The following is a 23,862-nucleotide window of genomic DNA, read 5'->3' as shown; positions in this document are numbered from 1 at the left end:
CTGCAAATAGTAAGAGTCAAGTATCAGAAGTGACTTGCCGTGTATTGACTGTGGGGAAAAGTACATATTAACACTATAATTACAATGACATGATCATTGCTGCAATGACTTCCAAAATCCATACATGAGTAACTACTAGTAGCAAATTATTGTTTCTTCCTTACCACCCAAGGGTAATAACCCAAATGCAGGAACTAAGCTGGGAAGTACTATGAGGGTGTGTTGGGATCTGCGGTGAAATGACTGCTAGCAGTTTGAGTGTGAACTATACCCCTTAGCTCTGGGATGAGAACCTATGACCCTCCCACTATTGCTGGACTACAGCACCCAACATCTCTGACCAATGGCTATGCTGGTGGGGCTGATGGGAGTTATAGTTCAACTGCATCTTAAGGGCTACACAGAGGTCTCCATCCCTCCTTTCCAGACACTCCTTGTAATATGCAACCCATTATACCAGCTGTTAAAGTAGCAAAACTTCCTTAATAGGAAGGAAACTGGTTTTTGAAAATTATAGTCCAGCAACATCTGGAGGGCCAAATGTTCCCCTTCCCTGCTGAATAGCATAAAGCGCAGCTCTTTGCAGCATGAGCACCAGTAGTATTATGGCCTCTATTTAGTTTAGGAAGCACAAGTTAAGCATGAAGAGGAAGACACCTTTAGGATGAATGAGAGGCAGCGGTGCTTTCAGAGCAGGTCTTTGGGGCAAAAGTCCAGGACCCCACTCAGATAACCGCATATTGAAGTAAGTGAAATAATATACTTTACTATCTAAACAGACCCCAGCAAGACCGGAGTTTAAAATGAGTATACAATTACTTGACTGCACCACTTGAAATAGGAAAATAATGATAGGAAGCATCTCCTCAAAGGTTAATAGCTTCTGCGGCAGATGTTCTGTGAGCTTCCTCTCTTTTAAGTCCCCTTTACTGAGATGAAAGGAAAATGGAAATACAATATTATGTATGAGTTTACTATAAGACATGACAACACCCCCCCACATCCTAAACCTTCACTAAATATAGCTGTGAAAGGGCAACCAGCACGTGACCATTGTCTCCACTTTATGCTCTTTGAAAATAAGTTATGAAGACAGAACAGTTAGAAAAGGAGAGATTCTGACTTCCGGGAAGGGTGACTTCGCTTGTGCCTGCTTTTGGGACGGGCTCCCGCCTCAAAAGAAGCTTATTCAGATATAAATCAGTCAGAACATTTTTTTTTTTTTGGCTGATGAAATTTCTCCCGGGCAGGGAGAAACGTAGAGATCAACCTCAAAGCCTGTTTTTGTTGGGAGGACTGGATTTCATTAATTTATGAGATAAGGTCCAGCCAACAATGCCGGACGGACTTCCTAACAAGCTCTATTTGCTTAAGCGATACGTTTATCTTTTCTTGAAAGAGAGAACGGACTAACAGGCAAGCACCCTTCTTTCTATTATTTTTTTTACTTGGTTTAAATTGTTGCAGCAAAAGGAGATTTGTCAGATTGATCGGCTTTGGACAACTTCTGGGTGAGATATAGCTCTTCTCTGTTATTCACGAAATTAACAGCTTATCTCTGTTTCTGTCGCAAAAAGCTGTCCTGGAAGTGCATTCTAAAGATAATAAACAGAAGAGGGATTTCTATTCCTGATTTCTATTCCGAGGAATATTATATTGTCTGGGACTATTCTCTTTTTGGTCTATTTTATTTTGACGAATCTGCTTCTTCACGACGCCACTAACTGTTTTGATGCTGGGAACTAAATTTATTTTGCATTCTTGAACATAGAGAGATAAGGCAGGTTGCTCTGTTTATACTGTGATGTCATCAAGCCTGGAATATTAACCCGATTGTTGCTGAAATAAGAAGTGGTTCTTCTTTATTTTTGTTTTGCTTTGTTTTCGTGGTTTTAAAAATGGCAATCAAGAAAGTGGCTGAGAATCTGGAAGTAATTATGTTTCAGAAAATAATGGATGAGATTGAGATAACGAAACAAACCCTGCGACAGGGTAGTAAGGAGCTGAAAATTGAACTGAGCAAAACGACGCAGGAGTTTAAAGAAATAGGGGACCCTGTGAGAGAGGAGAATGAGATCACAGATGAGAAAAGAAAAAATAAAGGGAAGATACAAGCCCTGGAGATTGGAACAAATGTGGAATTGGAAAAAGATCTGGAGTTTATGGATTTTAGAAATAAAATCTACTGTTTGGAATTTAACGTTATCTCTGAAGAAATTAATGAAGATATTAGAGATAAAGTTATCAATGGCTTGGATAATCTTCTGGACTGGAATGATGTGATGGAGCTTGATATAGAGAAAATCTATGGAATTAACTGCAGTCATGTGACAATGGAAAAACTCTTAAGAGATGAGCCAGTGCATTTTCTAAAAAAGAAGAACACAGATATGAATTTACAACAATGTTTCAGCAACTTATTCAGAATGGATGGCAAGAAAATATTTGGGATAGAGGAAATTCCCATCAGACTCTTATTATATGACTATGGCTACAACAGCAAGATTATTATGGAATACTGATAATGGAAGATTGGACACTGAAATTACTGGACTTAACAGGACTATTGAAGATGGAAGATGGAACTAATAGGGATAATGGAATAATGGCTATTGAAATTATTGGACCTAACAGATTCTGATGAGATGGATTAATCGAAATGTTTATTTGGACTATGATTATGACAATAAGATTATTATAATTATTAACGAGATGGATTAATTGACATGTTTATTTGGAGAAAAATTGATAGATATATTTCTTAAAGAATTGAAACCTCTCTTTGACTTTTTGTGGAAAGAATAAAGTAATGTTTATGAGATTTGATGATTAATTAAGATAACTACTGGAGGAAAGTGATTTTATAATATGATTTAAGAGACAGGATTGTTATATATTGTAGACCTATAACTGATTTGATATGTGACAAATGGGAAGTCAACATTTTTATTTTTTTTTGTTTAATCATTTTTGTTTTGTTTTGTTTTTTGTCTTTGAATGTTTTATGATTTTGTTTTCTATGTTTTATGAAAATTTGAATAAAAATTATTGTAAAAAAAAAAAGAAAAGGAGAGATTCTGCCTTACCAGAAAGGTGGAAGAAATTCTGGTAAAGTTTGAGGATCTAACTAAAAAGGATCACTTCCGAGAAGGATACTCACTTGAGTTTCAAAGTGGTGGTCCTACTTTGGTTGCCTAACACTTGATGTTACTTGTAGTTAATGCAGTTAAGGTTGTCGTTCTTGTATACCTTCCTCTGAAGTCGAACTACTTAAATAAAGGGAATGCTCTCCCTGGAAATGTGGCATCTGCTGATTCCTTTACAGCTGCTAGCTTTGGTGAAACAGCTGCCAGATCTGGGCCATTCCCCAGATTTGCAAAGGTGGCCTTTGGAGCTGAAACAAATTTGGCTTCCAGTTCTCCATAAGATTCTTCTCTGTAGCTGTTGATCTTAAGTATTCTCCAAATATTAGATTTTTATAATACATGGTTTTTATATTTTTTGAATTCAGTTGGTATACAATGCTAGTTCTTATTTGACAGTATTTAATACCTGCCAGGTATTTAGCATCTCATGGCATTTAATAGATAACATGCTATAGTAGTCAGTATCGGATAATATTTGATCGTTGATATGCAGTGTTATTTAATATTTACAAGTTGACCCCTGACAGCATATGAAAATATTGGTACTGATCAAATGTAATAATCAAGAAATGATATCAAGTCTAAGGCTGCAATCCTATACACACATACCTGGGAGTAAGTCCCATTAATTCAATAGGACTTATGGGTAGAGGATTGTGCCATAAGGCACTCAAATTTTGAGGTAAAACTTTATATTCAGAATGGATTTTTTTTTTTTAAAAATCAAATTTTATTTTTTGCATTCAACATTTGAATGATGAGATTGGAAAGCTTGATGAATTCATTTCAGCTCTATATTAGTGTGCTCTGTTGAAAGAAGGAGGAAGGGCAGGCTGGACGTCCAGAATAATTGCCATTGCTGCAGAAGGAGCATTGCTGAAGAACTGAACAAAACCTTCCTGGCAAGTCTCAATTGCACCCTGATAATCAGGGGATATGCTTTCTGTTAAACTTGATAGAGCAACAGAATTATTTTGTTTTATTTTATTTCAAATGCTTATGAGTTGCTTTCCATTGAAAGGCTCCAAAATGACCAAGAAGCAAAACCGCTAAAAAGTACAGTATTAAGAAAAGATAGAACAAAAAAGTGGCAGATTTGTGAGTTTGATCATTTTTATAGTGTTATTGTTGATTTTTATGATGCATTTTATTGTAATTCTTATACATGTATATAATATATACATAATATAACTAATAATAAAGAACACAAAATCAATACAAGCAGAGTTCTAATTAAACTGCAGTTATTGGAAAATGTAATGAGCTAAGTTGTGCCTGCAGGTTGCTTTTTTTTTGGAGCTTGGTGGTGTTCATTCTGCACAGGATTCCAGTATATTTCTAGGCTCAATATGAGGTGCTGGTCATTGCCAATAAGACTAAATGGTTTTGGATCAGGATATATGAAGACATCCCCTCCCCTTCCTCTACATCAATGTGCCTCCTTACTGTGTTTTTATTATCCAAGCATTGCCTTGTGTCCCATTGTGTTTACTGGTATGTTTGGATTAGCCATAGCACAGGGTCTTTTCAGTTGTAGCACTCAGGATGTGGAACCCTCTTTCTAGAGAGGCTGGTTAGCTCTCTTTGGGCATGTAGTGAAAACCTTTCTGTTTTCGCAAGCATTTTGTTAGCTCTCTTTGCTGTTGGAATGTTTTATAACTCTGTTCTATGTGTTTTGTTTAGTGTGAATCTGCATGTTTATGGATGTAAACTGTCTTGAGGACCCTTTTTGAAGGTTGAAAAGTGGGATAGAAATAATTTATACAAATGAATAAAATGCAAAAGCTTCTTTTTTAGGTCTCTGCCTTGGCTGTTTGTGTTTTAAAACCTATTTTTAGTTGTATGTTTGTGAATCACCTTGAGATTTATGTGATGGGCATTTCATAAATCAACTAATTCATACCAAGTAGGGGCTGTGCACAGACCCTCCCCCATCCACCCCATGGCTCCAATATGGAGGGGGAGTCATAAGGCTGACAGCCCTGGGTCGACCTGGTGCCACCTGTCCTCTCGGAGCCACTTCCTAAAAATTTTTTTTTTGGGGGGAGTCATGTTTAATTAGGGTAAAAAACCTCAATAATTAAACAAATGGTGGGAAGAGCAGTGGGGAAGGAGATGTTGTATCTCTTCTCTCCCTGATGGAGAGTAGGGTCAATTTATCCTGTATGATGCTGTTTTGCAAAACAACACCACAGAGAATTGCAGCCTCTGCTCATCAGACAGGAAAGAGAGACATGGCTGCCCTTTCTTTCTGCCGGTTGCCTCACTCCCTGTCAGCCCTGGATTGCTGTGGGTCATTGAACCTGACCTGTAGAGATCCATGGCTGTTCCATAAATGGAGCACCACCACTAGAAAGGTCCTCTCTCTGTTTGCTGTTTGCTTAATCTCTGATGGGAGCATCCTAGAGGAGGTAGTGATTAGGAAAGTTTATATGGGAGAAGGCGGTCCTTCTAAGCATCCTGGACACACACAGTTTAGGACAGGGGTGGCAAATCTGTAACCCTTCAGATGTTGTTGGATTTCAGTTCCCATAATCCCTGACCGTTGTCAATGCTGGCTGAGGCCAATGTAGGGCTACAGGTTCCCCACCCCTGCTTGAGGACTTTAAAAATTGACACCTGCACTTTTAATTGTGCCTGGAAACAATCACAATTGTGCCCTCTTTGCTGTTACACAGCCTAGTCACTGGTTCTGTTCATTGTCTTTTCAGACAGAGGGAAGCAAACTGCAGAAGGATCTCCGGACATACCTGGCTTCAGTAAAAGGTAACACCTAGGAAAATAGCTGTGATAACGTTTTTAGAATCTTCTGCTGTGAGGTAAATGACATCAGTTGCTCTCAGGGTTTGTGTGTGTTTTACTTCTAGTGTCAGGAGCGGCCAGCGTGGTCAGGTGGTGCCACAGAGCTGTTTTCCTAACAGTGGCGTTGCTGCTGCTTACATGAATAGTTTGGGGATGGAGCAGGGAGGCAGTGAGGTCAGGCCTGATTGGTGCATTAGGGGGAGCACTGAATTAGGCAGTGCCGCTGTGCCCACATAGCCCCAATCTCACCACAGCACTGCACTCTTTCAGTCTCATTCAGGTAAATAGCAGCGCTGCTGCTGTCAGGAGGGCAGCTCTGCAGTACCACACCATCACACTGATGAACCAGCCATGAGGCGGTATCTGCATTAACCCCAGAAGTCCCTAAGTTGTTATCCATTGCAACAACTGTAAGCAGTTTTAGGAACTTTAAGTGGAGAACAGCAATTATGTATCAGGAGCAGCTGCTCCTTAGTTCTAGTATAGCATGGAAAGTTCCCATCCCTTGAGTACACAATGTGCAGACAAGACTGCAGTGATGTTTATAAATGCTTGGGACACTTGCTGTCAAGGGATTAGACTCTGGGGCATTTCTTGTGCTCAGTAACTGATAAATGGCCTCCTTTATCATCCCCAATTGATGCCAGAGGGGTTTGGATAAACTATCAAAATGGGAATATTAACTTCTTGAAGGGTCTCTCTCTTTCTCTCTCTATAATATTTTTGCTTCTATCATTTTAAAAAACAAAATACATTATTTGTTCCAGATTACGTACACCAATAGAATCTCTCAATATACTCTTTGTGATTGTGGAGAGGGAGGGAAGGAGTGAATGAGAAATTCACTCTTTTATTTTAGCTAGGCAAATACTTTGAAAAGTGCAACCCTGCAAACAGTAACAACAACAAAAATCACATTATGTTCAAAACTGCATACTGGCCACTTTAAAAAGATTGTTTGTTTATACATTTTTGAAACAAAGAAGTTCTACTTCTCTTGTATGCCCACACTAGAGGAAGGAATGTTATACCCAATGGCTATTGGTATGTGTGGTGTCCCTGTGTTAACCTCTGTTTTCCTCACCTTGAAAATAATCCTCTTAAAGAATTGCCATGGGTTTGGGATGACGCCTTGGTCAATAAGTTAGGTTCATTCTCCTCTTCCTTCATTTTTGGGATACATACTTTGTGGGATGCTACTGTGTCATTCAATGTTTGGAGTCTCTCTTTTCTACCTCCAAGCAATGCACGAGGCCTCCAAGAAACTGTCAGAGTGTTTGCAAGAAGTGTATGAGCCGGACTGGCCGGGAAGAGATGATACTAACAAACTAGCAGAGGTGAGGTTCTGTTCCATCATGTGTTAGCATCACTTATGTATTGTGATTTGCATTTCTTGCCGCCTTCCATGGTCCATGAGGACCATAACTGTTGTATTTTGGGGTTATAGCTCAGTGAACTGATTACATTTTATTATTTATTCAGTGTATTTATTAAATTTATATCCCGCCCTTACTCCCAGAAGGAGCTTCCTCAAGTCTCAGACATGAAAACTCCTCCTCGCCCCAACCTGCACTTTGTGACCACACCAGAGGAAGTAGGGGAGATTGGAAGAAGTGTGTGAGGCCATTGGAACTGGACCAGGGTGTTCTATGCCGTAGTAGACCAGTTAATATTCCACACTGGAACAACAAAACATAAGATGGCCTGAACAGTAGCAATTTATTTAAATTCCCCAAAGGGCAGTATGGGTGGCACTGAAGACCATATATGTCTTACTTTCTACCTACCCCAAATGTGTGGAAATACGGCACTTGCTGATGCTTTTGCAGCTTGGAGAATAGCTGCAATGAATGGCTGGAACCCACATATCCCACAAAAAACAAAGGGCAAACTATGAATTGCAGAAGAAGGCATAGCTAGGCTTGCCATTTCTTTTTACTGGTAGGTCTTTTGTGCCTCTTATCAATCCAGCACTGCTGCAGGTGCAACCTCCCTACTGCCTCGCCCCTCCCTCTCTCCCTCCTGGTAAGCTGCAGTGCTGGGAGGCCAGAAGCACGTTGCTTGCCCTGGCCATTACGTACTTCATGGCAGGCAGAATATCTGACAAAGTTTTTCCATGCTCCATAGGAAATGCAGTGAAGGTGAATACATTGCATATTAAATTTCTGGAGTTCATGTTTCTTTTAAAGTTACAGGACCTCTGCCATCCCCACCAAAAAAGAGGTGGTAGTCTTAGGCATAGTTTCCAGTGTTTTTACATGCACACCACTTTTAAAAAGTAGATCAAAAATATGACAAACATATGTTTGACATATGTGTGAGTATCTTGCAGGTACTCCTATCAGTGTATTGGGATCAGCTGCAGCTCACGGCTGAGTCTATGCTTGATGGTACATCTGGGTTTGCCCTCCATAATATTGTGTGAAATGACCCACAAAGAAATATACACTAAGTGTTGACATGCTTTACACTGTTACTGCTGAACTGATTACACTTTTTCTCATATTCTTTTAGAACAGTGAGCTGCTGTGGACAGACTTCCATCAGAAGCTGGTGGATCAAGCATTGCTAACTATGGATACCTACCTTGGCCAGTTCCCAGACATAAAAGTATGGAGCTTTCTTTACTCTCTTGTATTCCTTTTTCAGAAATGGGGTTCATGTGAACTATATATCAAGGAAGATTTTTGTAAGGAAACTTGGGATCTTACCTTGCCTATTCCATGAGACTTTACCTTGCCTATTTTGGGCTATGGTGTGGAAATAACGCCTGGTCGAAAGTCATTAGCCCTAATTTCTAATCTCAAAGTGAGTACAATCAATATGGGGGGGACTACAGGCTGATATCCAGCCATTCTGCCCCTGGACCAACTTAGCATCTTATGCCTGGTAACGTGTGGTCCTTACCCATGAAAATGTTAATATTGTTGTTAATAACAACAATTATTAATATAATTAAACATCTTTCACCCTTAAAAACAATTTAAAACAACGATAACAAAAATCACAAAAATAGGGTGGCTCCTAACAATATACATCTCAGGTGTCAGACTTTCAGATATTTGGGGCCTAAGTAATTTAGGGCTTTAAACACTAATGTAAGCACCTTGAATTGGGCCCAGAAATGAACTGACAAAGGCTATACGAGATCTGAATAGAATTCCAGCTGCTCTAGTATGGACCAGTTGAAGTTTCCAAGATCTCTTTAAGGGCAGCTCCATGTAGAGCACATTGTATAATCTAGTCTGGAAGTTACCAGAGCATGGAGTACAGTGGCCAGGTCATTTCTGTCCAAGAGGGGGCATATCTGGAAAAAGGCAGTCCTTGCCACCTAGGCCACCTGAGCCTCCAGTGACAGTGCTAAATCCAGGAGCACCCCCCAAGCCTGTGGACCTGCTTCTTCCAGGGGAGTGCAACTCTGTCCAGAGCAGGCCATCTCCCCACCTCCTGTATGTGCATGCTCGGCACACATGTCTTTTCAGGATTCAGCCTCAATGTATTGGCCCATATCTAGCCCATCACCACCTCCAAGCACTGGTCTAACACCTTGACAGCCTCTCTAATTTAGATGGAACAGAAAGATAGAGCTGGGTGCTACCTGCATATTGATGACACTTCAGATCTCCTGATGACAACTCTCAGCTGTTAAATAGTGTTGGGGATGGGATGGAACCTTGAGGAACAGCACAGGACATCTCCCATGATGCTGGACAGTAGCCTCCCATAACTACTTTCTGGAGGCTGCTCTGGAGGTATGAGTGGAACCACTGAAGCAAGGTGTCCCCAACCTCCACCTTCCTGAGATACTCCAGAAGGATGCCATGGTCAACAGTATCAAAAGCTGCCAATAGATCAAGGAGAAAGAACAATCTCTCTCCCAACAAATGTCATCAACCAGGATGACCAAGGCAGTTTCAGTGCCATGGCCAGGTATGAGGACAGATTGGAATGGATCCAAGTAATCAGTTTCTTCCGAGCATGCCTGAAGCTTCTTGGGTACCTTGCCCCCAAATGGGATATTCACTACTGGGTAATCAGTGTGTAACACTTCGGGGTCCAGGGAGGTCTTAAGGAGGGGATGCACCACTAACTCCTTGAAGGCAGAGGTATCTACCCCTCCTCCAGCAAAGCATTAATCAATCTCTGGACCCACCCACATAATCCCCTATAGCTAGCTTTAAGAAGCAAAGACAGGCAAAGGTCAAGGGAGCAGGTGGTCAGCTGCACTTCTTCAAGCAGCTTGTCCACATCCTCAGGCTGCAGTAATCCAGTATGGATAGAACAGACAGTGCTCTGGATGCCTCAATTGGACTTGCTCTAACCGTAGTGTCCAACTCTGTCTGAATTTGAGTGATTTTGTCCCTAAAGTGCCTTGCAAAGTTGTTACAGTAGGACTCTGAGGGTAGGAGAGCAATGCTCTGGGGTCTGATGACAAAAAGCTTTTTCACCACTCGGAAAAGCTCTACTGGATGGCTACTTGCAGAAGCAATGGTAGCAGAGGAACAAGCACAAGAGTGGATTAAAGATGTTTGCCATGCAGACTGTGTCCAAATACCATGCATCTCCTTGATATGGGAATAAGTCTTGTGTTTGATTTATAATTGTGATGATAATTTCTTTGTACCCCACTATTTGGCTACCATTCCTAGATCGGCTTACAACATGAATGAATAAAAACACATACAACATAATTTTAACATACAAAACCAATAATTATCAAATGACTAACAGTGTTGCAATTAAAAGTATATAAAATCACATTAATAATCTGGCAGCAGTGGTCCTAGTAGACGTTAGAAGCCCATCAGAGCAATAGTGTTTTCAATTTCTGATGAAACTAGTGTGCTGAAATTATGTTTTCCAAATTCTCAAAACATTTCTTCCCCATTTCAGTGGGTGCAGGGTTTTGAGGTTACGTTATCATTATGCGGTGACTGAAGATGTGTGTAGTTTTTTCTTTCTTTCTAGTAAACATTTCTCTAGAACTTTGCAGCCTCCCTGACTGCCTGCACTTCTTGATCTGAAAAAGGCCCATGGGAGGAGTTACCTCATAATGCCTTGAGTGAAGTGCAGATACCCTGGAAGGCTGTAGAGTGCAGACCATTGGTGAGATGATTTGTAGAATGAAAGAAAGGACGCTAACAGGCACCACTTGGCCACCTTAACAGGTAAGGTAAACACAACAAAAACCCTACATCCCACCCATGGTTTAACCACATTTTATCTCTCCTTTTATACTTTTCAAACTTTTTGCCTTATTAGTTGGTGGAGAATGAATGAAAAATGCACACAAGATAATTTTTTGGCACAGGACTAGGTGAAATAGAATTGAGGAGGAGGGAGCTAGGTGGATCTCATTTGGGATATGATCCGTACCAACTCTATGAAATGTGTGTTGCCTCAGGAAGCACTATTCAGTATGCTCAAAAAGCTCTCTTGCCCAATTTCCTGGCAGATGTTAACTGCTGTGTTATACTCCCCACCCCTCTGGGTAACATGCATAAATACTTTGTTTTATAGTTCCTCTTTCAGATGCAGAGATACAATTTTGTGCATGAGTCTCTGACCTCTGGCGGTAGAACGTGTTTTCAATTATCTGATGGCCTTAAGCTTATATAGAATGAGCCTGGGAACAAGATCTAGTTAATCTTTTTGTCTCGTTTCATCTGCCAGAGCTTTCAAATGAAAAAAAATTCCAATACTGAAGTGGTACTTTTTTTTTGTAACTTTCCCTAATGTCCCCCCCCTTTTTTTTAAAAGCTAGCTTGGAACTGCATGTATTTTGTGAACAAATGCACATTCTGCACTGTGTTTTTTCTGCATCACAAGAACTGAAGCTGTACATGTAGAATAGATTATATAAATGAAGTCTGTGTAAATCTTAATTTAGTTTGTGCAGTTCTCCAGGTATTGTTTTTAAAAGAGTGGGATAAATGAGATTTTTTTTTAAAAAAACAGACATTTGGAAAATTAGAGAAAATAATGCATACAAAGCAGCTTTTATGGCTGAATTATCCTCTTTGTCAGTGTATGAGACTTTCCTTTCTATTTACGGCCGGAAGGTCCTGCTCCTTATTTCTTTCTGTTCTCCATTCAACATCCCCCTTCTTTCCCAAAGGAAACATAATCACAAGGAATCCATTATTGCTGGCTATGCATTTTTGAAGAATTGGTTGCATCTGGTAAAGTTCTGTTTTTAAAAAAAGTTGTTTTATTTAAAGGCATACATTTGCTCGGGAGAACTGCAGTCATCTCCTGAGAACTTTCCTATCTCTGTGACCATTCCTCTCACAAGCATTGAACGGTTTTGAGAAGATTGAAAAAAAGGAAATGTACTTGCCATATGGCAATACTTGTATGTTTCCACATGGAAAAAGTCATCTTGGCTTTGTCCCAGTGAAATCAGATACCCCATTTAACCCCCTTAGCTGAATCCCAGACAAGAGACAAAACCAAACTGTCCTCTCTTTCTCTTGCAGTTAATTCATTTTGTGAAGGAAATTGTGTGTATGTTTTCTCCTCCATTTAGTTTCAGGCATCTTTGTGGATGATCTCTGGTGGTAGTCTTTGTTTTGTTTTTGTTGGTAATTGTATGAATTACTACTGGCCTGGCTGACCACTTGCTGGAAACTCTTCAACAGCAATGGTTTAGAGCAGCCTTTTCCAACTAGTGGTCCACCAGATGTTGTTGGACCGCAATTCCCATCTTTCCTGACCATTGGCAATGCTGGCTGAGGCTGATGGGAGTTGTGGTCCAACAACATCTGGTGGACCACTAGTTGGAAAAGGCTGGTTTAGAGCTAAATAGACCCTCCTTTTTATAACTCTATCAACAGCCAGTGGCTGTCAGACATGCAGGCCTTCTCCCTCCTCAGTTTACAGTTAATTTGCACGTGGAGCCCCCCTTATGTATTGGCATGTAGGAAAGAGCATGTATGTTGCATTACTCTTGGGTGCTTGCAGGGTGATGGGACAACTGTTAACTGTGCCTTTCTGTTCTTTAGAAGATGCCCTATACAGTGTCAAATAACAAGATAAAAAGTGTGAAGCATTCACTGGAAATATAAAAAGGAGGTCAAAAACCAGAATGCTGGAAAGATATTGACCCAGAATCTCTCAGTGATTTTGTAAGATGGGTTAATAACAAAAACACCAATATTCAATTTGATTATCAATACAATTTGGATCAAATAAATTTTTTGGATTTAGACATTAAGAAACTAAACAATAGTTTACATACAAAAATTTATAAAAAACCTACAGATAAAAATACTTATTTAAAATATGATAGTTCACACCCAAAAGTATTAAGAGATAATTTACCCCATGGTCAGTTTCTTAGAATAAAACGGAACTGCACTACAGAGGAAGATTTCTTATTGCAATCTTCGTCCTTAAAAAAACAGCTATGGAATAGAGGATATCCATCCCCTATTATTGAGAATAACTTTAAAAAAGCAGTTAAAAAGAAACGGGAGGAACTCTTCATAAAATCATCACAAAAAGATTCTAGCCGTGTAAACTGTATATTAACGTTTGATCATATCACTAATAAGTTAGAAAATAGTATAAGAAAACACTGGCATTTAGTGGAACATCTTAAGGGCTGTCAGGAACCTCCAAGGATCTCTTATAAAAGAACGAAGAATCTTAAGGACATTCTAGTTCATAGTGATTTAAAAGATGCCACTCAACAAAGACAGAGTTTACTCCCAGGTACAACTTCTCCCCTGGGTCATCATCCCTGTGGCCACTGCATTTTTTGTAAAAACACCAGAAGAATGACAGTTTTTGTTAATCCTGCTAATCAGAAGAAATATCATTTGAGGCACTTTTCCACTTGTAATACAGGTAGAGTCATCTATATTATACAATGTGGATGTAAAAAACTGTACATAGGACAAACCTCAAGAATGGTGAAAATAAGGATAGGGGAACATTGGAGTAATTTAAGGAATAATAGAAGAGGGGCGCCTCTTGTAGAACATCATAATCAGTGCCCTCATTCTATAACAGAATACAACTTTTGGGTTTTAGAAAAGGGTTTTGGAAGAAACATAGATAACTTATTGCGTAGAGAATTATATTGGATTTTGGAACTAGACACTATGATTCCTAATGGGTTAAATGAGGAATTCAATCTGTTACCTCTACTCTAATTCAGAACAAACATAGTCAACTCAAGTCAGGTGTGGTGAAGTAATTATCAAGCAGGTTCAACTCATTACATGCTATAGAGTTCTATATTTCTTTGAATTTGGGTTTCAGTTTGCTTTACATGACAACAGCAATAAGGAAAATACCAAGTTGTCATAATACTTCACAGAAGAATTTATTTTGTAAGTATATTTTGAAAATATTGAAGCAATATTGACTGCAATATTATTCTGTGATTGGTCTTTCAGAATAAGATATGTATTTAAGTTGTTAAAGTTTTGCAACCATATTTTGATATATAATGAAAGTAACATTTGGCTGTAACTGTATCCTCCTAGAAATGAAAATGAGTGTGTTCAAGTTGTCAGTATGTATTTAAGTTGTTAGAGTTTTGTAATTATATTTTGAGAAATATGAAAGCAATTTTTGTAATTGTAACTGTGTCCTTCTAAAAATGAATGTGTGTGTTTAAGTTGTTAGTATGTTTTTTTAAAGAATATTCATTGTTTTATATTGTAGCCCCTGATGAAGGCTTGACTACACAGGCCTATACAGTGTCAAAACAACACATGGGTGACCAAGAAACTTCAGCTCCAAATGGAGTTGCATAAAAGTACATTTCAATCTTCCAAACTAGTTACTTTGGTGTAATGGCCAGCGTATCTGAACCCAGATTCTAATCAGGGAGTTCTGGGGTCAGATTGGTGTGTGACTTTGAGCCAGTCTCTCTCTCTCTCTCTCTCTCTCTCTCTCTCTCTCTCTCTCTCTCTCTCTCCCTCTCCCTCTCTCTCTCTCTCTCTCCTCCCCCCCCCTACCTCACAGGGTTGTTGTGAGGATAAAAGGAAGTTGACAACATTGCACATCACCATGAACTCCTGGAAGGAAGAGTAGCATAAAAATGTAACAAGTGAATCATCTTTACGTCTGTGTATGCTTGGTAACGGGTGGTGGTGTTTGAATTCCTGTTCTCCAGAGAATGAGAATAGGATGGGTTTTGTTTCTTCCTTATTAGGCAGGGAAGGGCTCAGTGTTCTTTCTCCACCCACCCATCCAACCATACCATCTCCTTACCTTGGCAATACACAGTCTAAAAATGCACTTATGTACTTTTCATAGGGTTAGTTTCCAAAGTCCAGCTACCATGGTTAGGTCTGCAAAGTTCCTGCATGGAGGGAGCCTGAAAGAAGACAACCCACCATGATCCCATTGCAAGCCATACATGCCTTGACATTTAGATTAGAAATAAAGTTTAGTATGACAAGTTTTATTGTGCACTTTTAACAAGGATACTTCAAATTGTTCTGAAATTTTCAGGAAGCAAACTTGGAGTTAATTGGATCCACACATTATTGCAATGTATTTTAGATTCCTGTTCTATGTGTTCCTCTTAGCCTAGGAATAGAAAAACTGTAGCTCTCCAGATGTTGCTGGACTCTATCTCCCATCATCCCTGACCATTCACCATGCTGGATGGGCTTGATGTGAGTTGGAGTCCAACAACATCTAGAGGAGCACATGTTCCCCCATCATTGTCTCAAAATTTATATATATTTCAGTTAAGGAAACGGAGAAGCTACATCAATTCCTTGGAGTTCCAAAGGGATCTTGAAGTATAGTGGAGATGTTTTCATGGAGTTTATCAAAACCGTGGGAAAGATTTTCCATTTAATCTTATATATTTTTATTTAAGGCTATGGCCATACTTCCCGGAATACACCCGACCACATCTGATCTCAGAAGCTAAGCAGGGTCAGGCCTGGTTAGGCCTTGGATGAGAGACCGCCTGGGAATACCAGGTGCCATAGGCTTAGAGGAAGGCAAAGGTAAACCACCTCTGAATACCTCTTACCAAGAAAACCCTATGAATTATATCCAAAAGATTCATAGGGTCACCATAAGTCATAATTGACTTGAAGGCGTATAACAACATTTTTTTATTTAAAAGTGTTCCTCTGAATTCAGTGAGATGTTCCAAAGTTCAATGTGCATAGTTCAGTGTGCATAGGAGTACAGCCTTGCAGCACAATTCTGTACACACTGGAACTAACTCCAGTAGAGCTCAGTTGTGAATAAGTATAAGATTGCACTCTAAGAAACTTCTTCATCTCACTGCATTTCAGCTCTTCTCTATCTTATTTATCACATTGGCTTGGGAGGGTGTTATAGGGTTTTCCCATTTTTAATCCTCAATAACAATTCATTGAGGTAGGTTAGGCTGAAACAGTGACTGTGCCCAAGTTCATGTAGTATGTCACAGTAGGAATATGAACGCAGGTCTCCCTTGTCTAAGTCCAATTGTATCTCCGCTCCATCCTACTGGCTTTCCCTACTATTAGCTGAGAATCTATCAGACAGTAGAGGTGACATAACCAGCTGTCCTATACACATCTGTCCCAATACCCACTGAAATATTAGTAGGCAAGCCTTTCTGGTAGCTTTAACTAACTTAACAGAAAGCAGCTCCCTTATTAGAAGTATCTGGACTCTGTTCTGGTGTTTTAAATTTGTTAAATTCTTGAAAAATGCCCAGTGGCTCCATTAATTCAGTGCTATACTGGGAATTTAATTAAACCAGAGATGGATGAAGCATGAACCAATTACAACTGGTCTGGCATGCCAGGAAGGGGTGAGAGAGCACAATGTACAGATTGGGGCATTGATGTAACAAAAGCCACATGTGTTTGAGAGGACGCTATGTAATCCCCTGAACTATTTACGTGGTCTGTTGTTAAACTTGGCACATGTAGCATTTTATGCCAGTTGTTCCTGAAATATCATCTATTATTTCAAAAGGAATAGCAGTTCTTTCAGATTGCAACCTCTGACTGCACAGTGTTGTATCCATAGAATCATAGAATAGTAGAGTTGGAAGGGGCCTATAAGGCCATCAAGTCCAACCCCCTTTCCAATCTACTTTCATTGTGTTCTGCCACATTGATTTATTTATTTCATTTATGTATTCTTTCCATCCAACATTCTGAAGTGATTAACAATAAAAAGTATAAAAACAATTTCACATCTAATATGAAGTGTGAGATAAGAATCTCCATTGTTGAAATATGAGGGTATTAAATAGGGACTGAAAAGGCAATTGAGACAGCAGTTGTCTGGTATGATCATTTGATAAATGTTTTCGGTGTCAGACACTTACCTCTTCACTGGTCCTTTTGGGGCAAGTCAATCTAGATAAGATAAACTGTGCATTGAAATCTGCTTGCTACATTGTTTGATGGCAATTTTTTTTAAAAAATACTGGTTTTAAATTGATTGTTGGAATTTGGAACCACCCAGGGATCATAACTAGTGAAGGGTGTTTTAGAAATTAAATGAAAGAACGTGGACCATTTTTGTAATGAAAATATTAGAAAAATTGAAGGGAGAAGCAGGAAGGAGCTGTTTATGTGAATAGTATCTTGCTATGGCTATACCCTTGTAGCTTCTCTGACCTCCATGATAATACAACACAAGAGGATGTCACTTCCGCCATAGTGTCTATTTGCTACACTGTATCCTTCTTCAAGGAGCCCAGAGCAGTATATCATATGAACTCCAGGAACAATTCAAAGAGCTGGTGATGGATCTTTTAAAGCCCTAAATAGTTTTGTACCATTTAGGGTATTTGGAAGGCCTGCCTTCTCCTGTATGAGCCTGCCCTCCTGTTGAGATCATCTTCAAGGGCTGGTCTTCATGTCCCAAAATCCCCTAAAATACACTTGTTTGAAACCAGGGAGAGAGCCTTTTAATTGGCTACACCTACACTCTGGAATTCCCTCTTTACTGGCCTTCCAGAAGTTAGCCAATACTTTCCTTTTAAAAAGTCATTTATATTGCAGATGGCTGTTCTGTTGTATTGGTTACAATATGTTGAACTGCTGCTGTGGTTGTAATATTGTTTTACTGTATTTAGTGTTTTAATGATTTTGTAATAGGAATTTTAAACTCTTAAATTTTATGTTCTGATTTTGTTGTTGGCTGCCTTCATCTTTTTAGAAGGAATGGGCAGGGCAGGAATGTTTTAAATAACAACAACATGTTATGTATTTCACTTTTCACTTTCCCCCCTTCTATGAGCTAGGTTAGGTTGAGTGAAGATTTGAATCCTGTGGTAGGTATTGGGCCCTGGAAGGCAAACTCCCATAGGTGCCCATGGGACCTTTCCTTCTGGGGCGAATAGCTAACTCCTCTTCACCACGTGCCATTGCCATCACCATGTGACATTGTCCCCCACCCCCAGTAGCTGTTTGTGGGGGGACAAGCTGCTGCATTTTGTTTGAAGGTGTATGCTCAAGATTGCTTCCTTCCACCCCCCACCCTCACCCCTGCTACATTGCTAGTCTGGGAAAGACTACTGACCCCTGCTGGTGTTCTTTCAATTGCTAACATGAATTTAGAACCACAACTCAGCGTAACTAGTTCAGAATTACTTAATGGCCAAATTTATTTAACTGCATCCTGGAAAATGTGCAAAAACTAACCTTTGACAGTGGTTACATTTGACCACATTGGGGTAAATTTACAGGAGTTTCTCCATGACAGGGTGACAGGGGACATTTTTTGTTAATTATTTTTTATTGATTTTCAAAAAAGAAAAAAATATAAATGACAAGAATAAATGTCATCCATTCTATCATATGTATAGATTTCTAGATCAAAAACAATACAGATGAATTAGGCATCATTTTGATCCAACAACACCCCTACGCAAAGTCACCCCCTACCAGGAGGTGCCTCTACAAAAGAAAGGGAGGGGGGAAAGGGGAAAACATAAATAATCATTTAAATAACAGAGATGAGGTTTATAGCAATCATACTATGTGATATTAATAATTCAAGATACTATCATGAGGGGATGGATTTTGGTTATACTCTTTTTTATTAACATTGAAGAAATGGATACCAAACAGAAGTGAATTTATCTTTTTAAAGAACACTGTTACTTCCTTGAGTTTGTGTGTCAGCTTTTCCATGAAGGCAATAAACCACATCTTGTGATGCCAGTATCGAATTGTGGCCCCTCCCAAATCTTTCCAATGCCTTGCTATTGTTAAGCATGCTGCCATGTGCAGGTGTCCAAGCCATGGATTATCTGTATATTAGTGTCTGCAAAAAAGTTTAAGAGTGCTGATGGGACATTTTTAATGTTGGAAATTGTCTTTGGAGATCAACCTCTATTGCTTATCATCTGTTGTATTACACAATCTTCGTACTAAACAGTGGACTTTCCTTGCTTATGGCCTGTTAAGGATGCTCCTATAAACATCTACATACTAATGCCAATTCAGGTTCTTCTGTGCTCCTGCTTTATGTAGCTTGCAGCCAAAATTACTCTGCGCATGAGAGAGAAGTACCAGCAGACCTGGGGTAACTGTGAGCTATGCAGAAGTACAAAAAAAATCTGCAGGGAAGAAACAGCTCCATAATAACTCCTGTGCACTTCACCACATTAAAAAGGTTGAGTTAATGTGCTTTCTGCTGACCGTCTTGCCACATAAACATGTTTCAGTAACTGTCACTGATATGATTGCAGTGTTGGCATACTGAGCAGAATGTATGCCAGCCATAGACTATAAAAAGCGTTAGTCCATTAAATCACAAGGCTCCCATGTTTCAATGATCTCCTCTCTTTCTCTCCTCTCTCCCCATCTCCCACTTTTTTCCAGTCCCGCATTGCTAAACGGGGAAGGAAACTTGTAGATTATGACAGTGCCAGGCACCATTATGAATCTCTACAGACTGCAAAAAAGAAAGATGAAGCTAAAATTGCCAAGGTAAAGAACCCTTGATAGAGGAGACATGGCCAATCTGTCTCTCCTTTTTTCTTAACTTGGTGATTTAGGATATTGTTGGTGGTTTGGGCTTGTTCCCCCCCCCCATATATGAAACTATTACTGTTTCTTTTCAGTTTGAAGAAAACATTGTATTGATATTTTAATGTATCTAGCAAATCCTTTTTCGCAGTATTTCATAATAAAAACTAATGTTCTTTTGTTGGAGAATGCATCCTGTTTCAAGTCAAAAAAGCAAATGGCACTGAATACAGAATTCCTGAAAGGTATGATTGAAAAACAGCATAGAGGCTGATGTTTTACAATACAGATAGCAAGACAATAGGTGCATGTGGTTATGCTGGGATGAAGAAATTAAGCAGAGAAAGAAAGGGGAGGCTTTGAAGGATGGAGGCGCTGCAGTCTCAGTAGAAAGAACTACTCCAGGAGCTACGCTTTCTTGGTGCCCTCCTTTTCTTGTCAGTTGCCAAAGCATCTAGGGGTTCTCGCTGAGGAAACTCAGAAGAGTTTGGACAAATCATGTCCAGGGGCCTGCTTTGAAGCACCAGCTTGTAGCAGATTGTTCCGAAGCCCTAGATGCTCGTGGATGAGAGACAAGGATGCATTGGCTTCCTTGGAATAAGTATCTGTTCTGTTTTTCCATTCGAGGCCACTCCAGGCATTATTGATGAAGTAAGTCATGGGCATGAGTTGGGGTGACTGCATGAGTATGGGATCAGCATCTACTTAGAAACAGGGTTTTAATATCTTCTTGATTAATCTTCTCTTTGTGAATGTTGTTGCTTTTGCTCTGAAAGGTATAAATATCTCATTATTGGTGGAGTATTCTTCCATTGTCATGCCTGTGCTCTTCCTGATTTGTATACTTGCTGTCATCTTTATTCCTGCTTAATCATTTACTGCACAATCTTATGCATGTTTACTTGAAAGTCAGTGACACTGTGCTCAATGGAATTTAAACTCATGTGTTCATAGTATTGCAGCACTGTAGATGGGCAACTGGAGTAAAGAGTACATGGATCAAACCCATTTTTCTTTCTGGAGAGAAAAGGTGAAACAGATTTGTAAAGCTGGATGTGGTTGGCTGCTACCCATGTCACTGAGCGGGGCTAATGGCAAGGGTTGGCATTGTCAGGCATCTGCCAAGGGCTCCTACCCCAGAAGGGGCCCACTAACAAGAGCCCCAAGACTTGCTCCTCCCCTTCACCTTTGCAACCTGCTTGTTTGTTCACCCATCTCTAACTCTGACCCAGACAAGAGCAAAAGTGAGAAGCAGTAGATTTCACGGCCTGTTAGCTCATTGGCTCTCTACCTGGCAAGACAAGCAGGTGGAAGTAATGAGGAAGAAAAGGAGCAGCAGCTAGGGATGATGGCAGTGATTCTATGATTCTGTTATTCTGTACCCTGCCCAGAACAGGGGATTGGACTTGATGGCCTTATAGGCCCCTTCCAACTCTACTTTTATATCATTCTATGAGGTAGACTTACAGAAGGAGAGAGCCCTTGGAAGGTGTTTTGCCCAAAGGCCCTCTCAGGGGCATCACTACTGGGGTGCGGAGGGTGCGGCCCGCACCCGGGTGTCACCATGAGGGGGGTGACACCCAGAGCCGCCCCGCCCTGTGCCGTTGCCCGGCAAGGCTGCTCCAACTCCTCCTCGGAGGCGGGAGGGTGAGACCGGGAGCAGCGTTGGTGGGGCGAGGGAGGTGTGCCGGCGTTCCCAGGCCTTCTCCGGCTGGGTGCCCCTCCGGTGCGCGCCCTCCCAGGGGCATGGACGGGGTGGCTGGTCTCAAGTGCACCTGCATGTGCGCGCCAGCCACCTTGTCCATGCCCCTGGGAGGGCGCGCACCAGAGGTCCGCACCCCCCCGCACTCCTGCTAGTGATGCCGCTGGGCCCTCTGAAACAAAAGTCGACACTGTCACTCAATCCAGTGGACCAATTTGTCTTAGCTCATCCCGTCTCTCAGGATAGCATCTGAACAACCCAGCCCTAGTCTGTAATAGGGCTGAGGACAACCCCCCCAAATATGACTAGTTTACTACATGCTTTTTTTTAAAAAAAATAGCCCTAACATATGGTACACTTTGACATTTTGAAAATGTTAACAATGATTCTGTATGTTAGGAAGCTGACTAATGGTTAATTGTGTTCTGGATGAATATTCTAAGCTTGATGGTCAGCTGCAGCACTTTAAATGCTTAAAGTAAAGAACGGTTTCCAGATCATTCTGATTCTATTTAAAAATCATAAAGCAATGGTTTTTAGTTTAGTTTGTTTTGTTTTATGGGCCAAAATAAAATGCTAAGGGTTAAATGAAACTACATTTTCATATTTTAATTCCTCAAAACATGAGGTTTGTTCAGATAATCAACTGTGCAGATAAGTGAAATATTTCTCAAGTGTCAGCTATTTTAGAATAAACTTTTGCTTGTGCTGGTGAAAAAGAGTTGGCATAGGGAGATAACGATAACTAAATCCTCTTCAGGCTAGCAGAACATCAGGTTTCAAAACATTTATCCTCCTGCCTTTCTGAAATGTGTGTTCCTTATTGGTGTATTCAAATTATAATCCCCCTTTAAGTGTTACTTGTACAAAGAGGCCTAGCATGGTATAAAGGGGTGAAGGGGCTATGGCGCTATGCCTCTGCCGGTACATGATTCCCTTAGCTCCAAGGACCTAGGGAAGCCTATGCACTGAGGTCTACATGCATCAGCTCCCCTGCTTCAGATGTCCATGTTAATGCATAGAGGATGGGGAGGGGGGATCCTTGTGCCATTTGGACCAGAGGTGTCACAGCCACAGCCTTTCATCATGTGAGGCTCCTTCATGTGAATGTTACCTACATCAGACCTTAAAAAAAGGACTCTGGCAGTTTAACCACAGGTGTGGCAGGGAGAATTTAGCCTGGTTTGGCTTTTTTCTTAATCCTGTATTTCTGGCAGGAAAACCAACTCTTATTGGGCATATCTGTCACATCCTGATGTTAACAGGCCTTTGTAACATGAATTTCTCTTTAACCAATGCAGTATTTATTGATGCTTTTATTATTGTTTTTTAAATTTTATTGTGTCTTTGTATATTGTAAATCACCTTGATGTACTTCTATGAAATGTGCGGCAAACAAACAAACAGAGACAAGAGCCTCTTTAAAGAGCAGGCCTTGCCAGCCGTATTGTAATGTGATGTTTGAAATAAAGTGCTGCAAATAAAGTAATCTGCATGGCTGTAATAATGGTATCTCTTAATCCTGTCTTTTCTTAAATGTTGCTGGTGTCTCACTGAGGGGGGATCCACCCTCCCCTCAAGCTGGGATTTGTTGCCATCTAAATGACTAACAGTTTCTTCTCTGTTGCTTTCTGCAGCTGGAGTGTTCGTAAGCTCTGCTGGCCTTGGTGTTTTCTGACCCATACCGTGGAGCATTAATTACTGCTAGACTTGGCATGCCATGTAGGATTCACCCTTTGACTTATCTCTTACTGTTTCCTTTCTCTCCTGTTTGTCAGGGGTTGTTGTCTCAGGCCGGCAGATAACACTCTTACTGTCTGTTTTTTTTTTTTTAAACAAAGTTCTCAAAAGATGTCCCATTTGTTTTCTTGTCTTTGTTTTGAAAACACTCACACAGCCTGTCTCATTGCTTGAGAAAGCTGCGCCTCAGTGGTGCCAAGGGAAGCTACAAGCACACCTCGTAGCTCAGACTAATCTGCTGCGGAACCAGGTGACAGCCCAGCCTACCTTGCTCTCTAACCCTGCATGTCCTATTCTTGGCTGAACCCCTCTGCTGTGCTCTCCATTCCCAGGCAGCATTCACTCTCTAAGCATCCTCGTAGGCATCCCCTTATTCCAAAGTAAAGATTCTAGGTCTTGGTATATTGGAATTCAAAGGAGGTCCCACATAGGTCTCTGTATCAGAAATAAAATAAGACAACACCAAACCAAACCATGCATTTCTTGGAGCAATGGCATGTTTTTTAAT

The 23,862-nt window shown here is 40.3% G+C and overlaps 1 protein-coding gene and 1 pseudogene across 15 annotated transcripts in view; both read left to right on the top strand.

Moving 5' to 3' along the window:
• BIN1 (bridging integrator 1) overlaps positions 1-23,862 on the top strand; it is a 152,150-nt gene that overhangs the window by 81,378 nt on the left and 46,910 nt on the right. For 8 of the 15 annotated variants that reach the window (XM_061609202.1, XM_061609203.1, XM_061609201.1 and 5 more), the window contains exons 3-7: positions 5,858-5,912; positions 7,191-7,285; positions 8,463-8,558; positions 19,766-19,873; positions 23,512-23,604. In XM_061609202.1, coding sequence (XP_061465186.1) covers positions 5,858-5,912; positions 7,191-7,285; positions 8,463-8,558; positions 19,766-19,873; positions 23,512-23,604 — 447 coding nt within the window. The remainder of the gene's footprint in view (positions 1-5,857; positions 5,913-7,190; positions 7,286-8,462; positions 8,559-19,765; positions 19,874-23,511; positions 23,605-23,862) is intronic. The other 7 variants (XM_061609205.1, XM_061609204.1, XM_061609213.1 and 4 more) reach the window with 2 other exon arrangements.
• On the top strand, positions 15,795-15,913 carry LOC133378546 (5S ribosomal RNA; annotated as a pseudogene).

The sequence above is a fragment of the Rhineura floridana genome, chromosome 2, assembly GCF_030035675.1.
Source record: "Rhineura floridana isolate rRhiFlo1 chromosome 2, rRhiFlo1.hap2, whole genome shotgun sequence".
Lineage (NCBI taxonomy): Eukaryota > Metazoa > Chordata > Lepidosauria > Squamata > Rhineuridae > Rhineura > Rhineura floridana.
Note: the sequence above shows the minus strand (reverse complement) of the source record. Positions and strands in the feature narration are given on the sequence as shown.